Here is a 10,015-nt window from a genome sequence, read left to right on the forward strand (position 1 = left end):
ATGTTCGATTAATAAACTACTGATATAAAAATATATTGAAAATTATTATTCCAAATATAATATTGGCACGACAGAAAGGTGGGGATTCCAAAACCTACCACGGGTTCTCCCATATGATATCATCAAATCAAGATGTTATAGGTTTTTTTCAATTTTAACCTTATATGGTAGTAATATTATATTTTTATTTTTATTTTTAAATTTCAACTCACATTTTTATTTTTATTTTTTAAATTCAACAATTCAATTATCAATTTAGTCCCTCCATAATTTGTCAAGTTTCACTTTAGTCCATCGATAATAATAAAAAAGATTGTACACACACATTATGTGCGCAGAGTAACCAGTGTTTATTATTCCTGTCTATGCTTAATGCCAAACGCCACCGAGAATCAAGCTTCTGTTGTAGTATTTATTTAATATCCATCGACTCCACAATAATAATAATAATAATAATAATAATAATAAGACATGCATTTTCTTTTGAAACCTATTTTTGTGCTAGAAAGTTCAAATTCCGAGTAGAATAATGGAGAAAAGGGAAGAAGAAATAAATATATTGGAAAAAAAAAAGAAAAAAACCATTTATGGGCATAATGTAATTTCATATCAATCTTTTTTTTGTTTCTTATTTAACAAATTATGTTAGTGGTTGAAATAGGCGTTTAAGTTATAAGTTTAAAAACACCTTAATTTAATGATTTAATCTAAATAAATAAATTTAAATAATAGATTGGAATTTCAAACTGATTATGATGATCGTGCAAGGATAAGAATAACAAATGGGCAACTAATATAGGTCCACTCACAACTGGTTCTTAATACTTTATACTTTTTAGACGATGTTCAGAGGTTATATTTGTGAGATGCGTTCATTCGATCTATATTAACAGTAAAAAATGATATTTTAGACATATAATATGATAATTCTTATATCTCAAAACTATTATTAGATAATGTTCGTGGGTATGTAACAATTTAATATAATGTGTCGATGATCAAAATATTATAATTTCACAATACCGACCTATATTTTTTAAAAAGTAATAATAAAATAATAAAATTTAATGAAGTCAATGTTCTGAACTAAATCTTCTTGATCTATTATTTCAATTTAATCCAAATTTTACTCGCACGACTACATCTAGTGCTGAAGCTACCACTGTTTCTGAATTAGATAAAACATCCACTAGAAACCCTTACATCCAACCACATGTATGAGTCCAAAATCATTCACTAGTAGTGCAAACTCCTCCACTTTCCTCATCTTGTAACCTGTGTTCGTAGACGACATACACAAGAAATTCGACAACAAACGGAGAGAGCCATTGGATAACAGTGTAGCCACAGAACCCCCATGGACTCTGCACAAATTTCTACCTCCCAAATCATCAAACATGCCATCTAAGAGTTGCATTCACCCTCGTACAATGCTTTGGAATGTATTATAACCCGAGCTCCCGAGGCAAGCCTGTTGCGGAAAAGGAAAGGGAAAAATCTCAAGCTATATGAATAAGAAAAGTACTTGACTAGTAAAATGAGAGCAAGAACTAAAGATTGAGACAAGTTGGAACTTAACTTTCTTCAATTTTGATCACATTTTCCTCTTCATTTCTGCAAGATTCTGATCTCCTTGATTGTTTTTGTCCCATGAGAGGCTCAGTGCTTGTCTTGCTCCCGTCGTTGGATGTTCCAGTTATAATGCTTCTTGAAATTTCTGTTGCATCAGACGGGATTCTAGATACCTCGGAAAGAGGGAATCTCATAGATTCGCCTTTTGGTTGGGGACTTAAAGAAGCCTTGATGGATCTTGGAATGCACTTTAAACGAACGGTACTCGTCTCTTCCTTGTAATCAACAGGATCCATTTGTTGAAAATTTCTGCAAAATGATTTTACTCGTCTCAGAGAAGATGCAAGCATTTAAGCAAATGTTAGTTTATAAGGGAAATGGAATTTCAAACCACCCCCTTCCGACCACACAATCCACGAAGCAAGAGATCATTTCACATCTATAATAAGTCTGCACAGCAATTTCATAACCCAATATTCTCTATAACATAGACAAAATCTACAAGTTTTGTGAGAATGGGGATTGTTACTACCTAACATATCGATTCACAAAGCTATAGAGCAAAGGGTCTCAAATTTGACACGAAAGCAAACTCATCATGTGAATGATGAATGTGATATGATATGAGAGAGAGACATTGTACAACATTCAACTCATGACTTGACAAGATCGAGTAATCATGGGGTTGCAAGAGAAAAGATAAGCTTCCAAAGCCAGCCATGGTACTGGCCAATGGCAGGAGTTAGAATTAGAAACGAAATTAAAATTAAACCTTTTTTAGACTATTTTTATTTTGGAAAGGGTGGAAGATCCTTATATTTTGACATACACAATGGGAAAATATCCATGTACATGTAAAAAAGAGTGGGGTGCGGAGGACCAACAGCACCTGCCTGCTCCCTCTACCACCACAAGAGAGATTGCCAACAGAATGCAGAGCTGAAAAGAGAAGATAAATGGACCTGCCAGCATTGTCTGACGAAGATCGTTGTAGGGTGGGTATTCCCTCCTTGTACATACTCATTTCAACAAAGCTGCCACTAAAGTACCCTTTATCTTCCAATTTTGTGCTCTTCATACCAGAATTCTCAGGAGGGCAATCAAGATCTCCCAACATTGATGAAGTTGAGAACGATGGGGAGGAAAAATTGGAATGTGAAAACCTTGGCTTGTAGGTTGGAATTAGGCCAAAGCCGCGATCTTTCACCGAAAATGAACCACAAGAAATTAATTGCATTATCATATTTGAAGCCTTATGTTTCACATTGGATGGCATTCGAAATTCCTCCTCTTCAAGAATGCTAAAGTTGTTGATCTTCATAGCATCAGCTCTAATGAGAGCCTCTAAGGTATTCTCCCTACCACTAGAATTTACCCTACCGCTTGATGATGCACAGGATGTGGATGGAGGTGGCGAAATGACATCTCTGGAAATATCAGCAGGTCCTTTTGCAGGAATTATATGTCTTTGATGAGTATCGTTGGGTTCAGTGTCTAACGTCTCATCATTAGTTGAAACACCTCTTGTACAAGTATCTCGAATAGTTCTGCCGGCATTTTCCTCTGTTTGGGTTGAAGCATCAGCAAGACCATCATTTGTGTAAATTTTGTACTCTATTAGGCTCAAAGAACCATTCCAAGGCGAGCTTTTCCCAGTGCTAAACTCTGGAGACATGGCAAACGAGCAAGGACGTTGAAGTGGGGGAGATATTTCCTCATCTACAGAATTCTTTGTAGCTCTGCCATTCAAACTAGATGAAGATGACGATCCCCCCTGACTTCTGACAGAAGGTTGTTCTGGTAATGCTTTCTGATTCTCTAATATGACAGCTCCAGCAGAACTAAAGCGGCCTATAAAACAACAGGGTTAACTTATATTTTGCATAAAGTGACAACATGTTCTGCATCAATACCACTCTCGAGAATATAACAACGCCTGAGATAACTTTTGCGTTCTCCTTTCACAAATTCAATATGTACATTTTTTACTGAAATTAAGCCGCTAATTGTTCTTATCTTAAAAACAAGCATACAATTCAGAAAGGAAAGCCAGTCAAAGATTTTCTGATTGCAATATACTCATAATTAAAATCAATTTTCTATGTCATAGAACAAATTGATGGCCACTTCAAGAATGAAAGAATAATTTACAAACTGAAACACCAAATATTTTTATGGTCTTGCTTTCTCAATCCCAATGTTTAGGTCATGAATTGCAATGCCTTAGCTAATGCCATTTTAAGTAAACTCCATAACTAGGTATCAACCACCAGTCTAACTTCTCCCACTACTTTACAATACACTTATAAAACAATGACACGGAGTGAATACAATTACAGCGTGCTGTACTAAAAAGCTTCCATATAATGCTTGAACCAAAAATCCCGCATACCAGAATTGGATTCTTCAAAGAATTCAGAGCCCTTGAGAACATATTCATTCCCGTGAGCAGGAAGGATTAGATCATCAGCGCAGAGATCATGCCACACAAAACCATTCTTATAACTCCTGCATTCACAAATTTACACTAGAAGATTTTAGCACACGCTCCTAAAGACAAATAAATGCGAAGTCCAAATCAAACGACAAAAGGTCAATGGATCCATTTTACCTCTTGCAAGACCAGGAATAAATTGAGGCAATGCCTCTGCCTCTCAACAAATTAAGCCTTTCGATCACATCTTCAAAACAAACACAAAATGCAAACTTTCAAGAACTTCAATCATATCTCCAGACTAAACACAAATACCCACAATCAAACTGCATTTTTTGGATACCTCTCAAGTAAAGCCCATCTGCGGAAGTAAGTGGAACTTCCATAAAATGCGGATGCTCGAACAGTGAATTCCTGCATAGGTAGTAAACTACCGGGACTTTGGCCTTCTGCTGTTGATGCTGATTATGGTGATGGTTGTAGCGGTATTTGGGGGATTTTTCACTCCATACCATGGCTCTTTCTGGGCTCACCTGCCTTTGTCTCCTCATTCTACTCTCCATTGCGGGAAACAACTTCGAAATATCTCAATTATCAGAAAATTTTAAAGAAAACCCAACAAAACCCTTTTCCGTTTTCATCTCATCGATACACACTGAAGTTCAAGAAACATCTAACGATGATCTTAAATAGCTCAATCTCTCCCCGCACGCAGCACATACATAGTACCAGAAAACACAAACCCCGAACAAAGACTAAGAATGACCAACTGTAAGCAAACCCAGTCGCGGATTGTGGCTCATGTTCCTCTAAAAGCTTCGACAGAAACGCAAAATTAAAAACTTCCGAACTGGGAGACGCCCGCATTAAATTCATCAAGCGACCAGTTTATCCTCTCCCCCACCACAAGCAATCACTGTGCGCTGGCGAAGGACATCAACCTTGGGAATGATTGATTAGATGTAGAAGAAAGCAAAGAGTGAAGATCACAAGAAAGAGACAGGTGAACGGAGATGGAGGGAGCAGTTAATTTGGAGTGTAATTTTGTTTTTGGCTAAAATTGGGTTACGGTCGACCCTACCCCTCGGGCACTGCCTGCAGGGTCGATCCAACGGCTCGGATTTTTTCGAGCCAATTATTTTTTTTTTTTACATGAAGCTAGGGCCCGAATCACTCATGTGAAATGATCCGGGTCGTTCATTGCCCGTGCAGGCACTGCCTGCACGGATAGGATGAAACAAACCCTAAAGTTGCATGTATTTTGTACATCGTGCTTCGATTATCGCCTTCAGTGACTGAATGATTGGGTTAGCATTTTGAAATTTTACAAAATTATTATAAAATATATTAAAATTTAAAAATAAGAAAAAAAAATATTATAACTAACTTACCAACGAAAAAAATAGAAAAAATCATTATTTTGTAATAAAAACATTGAGATGAGATTAGTCGGTTTCACGGTTTTTTTTTTTTCATGTTCTCTCTTAAAAAAATAAATATATCTACATCATTTTATCACATAGCGGTAACATTTCCAAAATTTACAAATTTATCTAATTCCTTAAAAAATGGAATTTTGTACATGGAAAATTAATTCAAAAATCAAAAACTTGTATTTATTCTAAGTATTTAAAAACTTGAATTTTAAAATAATATATATGCAAGATTACAAAAAAATGTATTTATTCTAAGTATTTCACAAATTACTATATTGTTATTGGGAAAAACTTGTGTGAGACGATCTCATGGATCGTATTTTGTGAACGAATTTCACAGATAAATACTTGTGAGACCGTCTCACAAGAGACCTACTCATTGTTATTTATAGATCAATAAATAGTGTTTTTAAAAATATTTAATTCCTGTTTTTAAATCACGCAAACAGTATTTTAAAAGTAATTGATAATATATATCGAATATAAAAAAAATTCATTAGATTTACATCAAAATGATGAAATATTTTATTTTCCTTTGATGATATCTCAACTATCATAATAATACAATATAATAAATTAGCAAAATAAGCATATAAATTAAAAAAAAAAAAAAAAACAATGTAGTGATATATTCTCCTCCACCAATGGCACTTGCATCACACAGGGTTACGGAATAATAAATTTTTAAAATAAATAAATAGAGTTGACAGAGTTTGGTATAACAATTAATAATAAAACTCAATGATATGACGATTATTCACGACGCATCCACGTTCTTTCATTATTTATATGTACAAGTTGCGACACAAAAAATATCATACAATTATTATTCTAATAATATAATATATATATATATAAATATATAAGAATAATCTTTTTTCCAACATTAATGTTTTTAATAGTGTCAGATTTGTTAAATGAGCCTGGAGAATGGGATTGGAACAAAGTGAATGATTCGTTGTGGGATTACAATGGTTTTTTGTAAGGGAGTTGAAGAAAGTGTAGCAGCTTCGGATTCCAAATAGAGTAAAGATTTATGTATGGCGTATGCTTTTTCAATGCTCTCCCAACTCGTGCAAATCTGTATACAAGAAGAGTCCTTGAAGACCAACAATGTTCATCCTATAAGTTTTACAAGGAAGACACTTTTCATATTTTCTGTACTCTGATTTTGCAAAAAAAAAAAAAAAAGTATGGAAAGAATCTGTTTTATAGTCTTTATTGAATGGGTTCAAAAAAGGAGGACAATGGCACAATGATAGAGTTTGGAATGCAAGAAACTTTCGTGTGTTTCAAGTAAAAAAATCAATCTTGTACTGAAGTGTTTGGCAGAATAAAAAAAAAATGATTTATATCGATTATGTTCTTAACCAGCGCTTAATATTGATTACAATCGGATGGAACTCTGTGATACACTTGTCTCACATCTTAAAAATTAAAGATTTAAAATGAGTTTATAATGAGATACAATGAATTTTTATAGCAACTTGGGTTAATCATTTTCGTAAAAGCGAGGACGAATACGAATTAGTTGCTGTAGTGGCCCATTGTGCAATCACGTAGGCATGGGCCCGGGCTCGTGACGTGACAAACTCAATGTTGGTAACCACCACCTCCCGGAGTAATCATAGTGAATGTTGATGCATCTCTTATTGCTAATTTGGATTTAGAATTGTGGGAAGGAATAGCTGTGGAGCTGCAGTGGTATTTTTGAAGGATAGACCCTTCAAGGCAGCTTTACTCCTCATCTGGATAAATATATATGATTTTTAAAAACATCATGTTTCCAACAATTTTAATACTACACAATGGTTTTTAAATTTTCCGATATTTAACACTAGTGATAAAAATGAAACTTGCTTAAGGGATTTTAGGAAGTTAAACATACATAAAAAAGTCCTATTTGTTGAAAAATATATTTAAAATGTGTGTATTGAATATTTGAATGTTGAATATTTGAATGTTGAAAATAAGAGTTATAAATATTGAAAATTAGTGTGTGATGATGTAGGTAATGATGTATTTTATTTTTGGAATTATTTGTAAAGATTTCCTATAAATAGATCTCTCAGTTTGTGAAGAAAATCATAATTGAGTAGAGAGAAAAATATTATAAAGTGTGTAGTTTGGTAAATTTTGAGAGTTTGAGATTTTTACTTTTTACCATAAATTTTTACTTTTTCACAACACTATTGCAATTTTGTCCTTTATTTGATACCCAATTTCTCAAAAAGTTTTTTTGTGAGCACTTGGAGATATAAAATTTATAAAGGAAATTATGTAGCATGCAATTATGTAAACAAGAATAGATTATTCAGTTGCACTAGCTCGGTGGTTTACTCAGTGTATATCGAAAAGTAACAGTTCTAGATTTCATCGCCATCAATAAAATTGAGTAAAATCTTTTATTTTTGTTTCTAAAATATTTAATTCGTTCATGTTCTATTTACGGGTATTTTTATTTAACTTTTTGATTTTTTTTTGTTGTCCATCATATCAATACAATCTATAACGAAAAAAATTTCTACAAAAATAATCATGGCTCGTGATCGAGTCTTTTATATTTTAATCATAGCAGAGCTTGTAAAATAAATTATCTTCATAACCCTTTTTTTTAAAAAAAATGGAGAGTAAAAACCCCTTATAAAAAGGAAAAATATGTTTGATTTTAAAAAATTCTAATAGATCATAAATTTTACATAAAAGATTGTACAATCATTTTCGGATTTTGACTATAGCTTTAAAATATCGTTTGACAATGAAAAAAGAAAAAAAAAAGAAATAAAGAATATTGATTGGTTGGTCCAATTCCAGACACTATAGTATGTGTGTATGTACAAGAAGGAACAAATGGACCAGTTAAACCCCAAGCATGAATTGTCTGAATGATAGCTGGTTGTCTATTTAATTAATTGGACCTAGAAAAGATGCGCTGAAAGTGACATTTTAGTGAGAAAATATTCATCAAAGTAACAATTTTGATAACATATGCATAATGGTTTGATATTTTTAGTAATATTAAAAAAATGTACGTACGTTTCACGTGACTTAATTGTTGAAAATATAAGTACGAAATTTTGATAATATATAAATGAATTAAAATATGACTAATAGTATTTATTAATTGAAACAAACCAACACACAAAATAAAAAATCATGACTATAGAAGGTATATGAATCGGAAAAGTTATTTTATCCACATGAAACACTTTTCAATATACTTCTTGGTTGATTTTGATAATTTAACAACTGTTTGTCGTAGTTTGTTATAATATACATATAACCATTTTTGTATACTCAGCAAGTATATATATGATCGTCTTTAACATCTATTATGTTATTTAAAATCCTCATCTGGGATATGACATGCTCGTAGTTTACTTCCCTATCAGGACGTATTTTCGGTTTTCTACATTGTTTTTATTCAGTAATCTTATTTTCCAATTATTTATTTTATTGTTGAATGATTTTTCAGTTTTTGACAATCATCAACTATAACTCATAAGAATAGATGTTGTTTTTAGTCGTGATTGGTTTTTAGTTGTGACTAAAAATATGTATAACATATTTATTCTTCAACAACATAACCAATAAATAGTGCTGTAATTTCTTCATACATCGTGATATTTGTAATATTATTTTTATATATTTAATATCAATATTATCAACATATAACTATAAGTTTAATAAATTTTAAACAATTATTTCTCAATCAGCGTGAGAAAAACTTGAAAATCTTTTCAAATGACTATATCTTAGAACTGTGTCATCGTTTAATTTGACGCAATTTAGAAAAGTCATTTCGTTCGTCATTTTTAGAAGATTTGGAATAATGATTGCGTGCATCATATCATGAGTATGATATATTTTCAATATCATAAACAATTTTTTTTTATTCTACCGAGTTTACATTTTGTTTTATAATATTTTATATATTGTAGGACCGAGCGCTTGCCGCTTTACCAAAAGCTATAGCTAGTAGTAATGATGCAACTCAAATCTTTTAAATCGCACAGCAGTTCAAGCACCACGGTTCGATCACTCTACCAAGCAGAGACAATTATTGCACCCAATAATGTCCCTCTCAATAATTGCGCTCCTTGCAATCAATGAGAATCGAACCCGTGGCCTTTGCTCTGATACCAATTGCAAGCGCTTTACCAAAAGCTATAGCTTGTGGTAATGGTGCAACTCAAATCTTTTAAACCGCACAACAGCTCAAGCACCACGGTTCGATCGCTCTACCAAGCAGGGATAATTATTGCACCCAACATATATTGTGGAACGACATATAAAATTAATTATTGTATTTTAAAAATCTTGAGAAGGACACGAATAACGTAATTAAGATATGTATATGAGATATCATTCAAATATATATATCAAATTGTTTGTCTTATTCAATATCTCATCTAATAATACAATTGTTTAAATTTCATGAGCATCTTATAATAGACAAAATTAATTTGATGAAATATTGTATAATTCAATTTGAATTTCACTATTCGGCTAAGTGAATTTATTTGGCGAGTAGTTCTCTATGTTACCATCATATATGTAAGGCCCGAGAATT

At 32.5% G+C, this 10,015-nt stretch overlaps 1 protein-coding gene across 3 annotated transcripts; it reads right to left on the reverse strand.

The window, feature by feature from the left end:
- Nucleotides 1-1,028: 1,028 nt before the first annotated feature.
- LOC142529814 (protein SOSEKI 3-like) lies at nt 1,029-5,053 on the reverse strand. Of its 3 annotated transcripts, XR_012815967.1 has the most exons (7): nt 4,350-5,053; nt 4,184-4,253; nt 3,965-4,080; nt 2,535-3,423; nt 1,580-1,881; nt 1,204-1,471; nt 1,029-1,144 (listed from the first exon to the last, which is right to left on the reverse strand). XR_012815967.1 is itself a non-coding variant. In XM_075635463.1 (6 exons), the coding sequence occupies exons 1-6, from the start codon at nt 4,567-4,569 to the stop codon at nt 1,446-1,448; spliced, it is 1,623 nt and encodes a 540-aa protein (XP_075491578.1). In that variant the 5' UTR covers nt 4,570-5,053; the 3' UTR covers nt 1,045-1,445. The 3 variants fall into 3 exon arrangements, 2 of the variants coding, with proteins under 2 accessions (XP_075491578.1, XP_075491579.1); XM_075635463.1 differs by having other exon boundaries at nt 1,045-1,471; XM_075635464.1 differs by lacking the exons at nt 1,029-1,144; nt 1,204-1,471 and having other exon boundaries at nt 1,639-1,881; nt 2,462-3,423.
- Nucleotides 5,054-10,015: the final 4,962 nt, after the last annotated feature.

This window comes from Primulina tabacum, chromosome 16 (genome assembly GCF_025594145.1).
Source record: "Primulina tabacum isolate GXHZ01 chromosome 16, ASM2559414v2, whole genome shotgun sequence".
Taxonomy (NCBI): domain Eukaryota; kingdom Viridiplantae; phylum Streptophyta; class Magnoliopsida; order Lamiales; family Gesneriaceae; genus Primulina; species Primulina tabacum.

Bases quoted from the DNA above. Each gene is read 5' to 3' on its own strand.
- LOC142529814 (XM_075635463.1), bottom strand. From the start codon at position 4,569: ATGGAGAGTAGAATGAGGAGACAAAGGCAGGTGAGCCCAGAAAGAGCC. The intron at 4,254-4,349 runs GTATCCAAAAAA...TTTGTTTTGAAG, and splicing joins AGATGGGCTTTACTTGAGAG to ATGTGATCGAAAGGCTTAAT. The intron at 3,424-3,964 runs GTATGCGGGATT...GTTGTTTTATAG, and splicing joins CTTTGAAGAATCCAATTCTG to GCCGCTTTAGTTCTGCTGGA.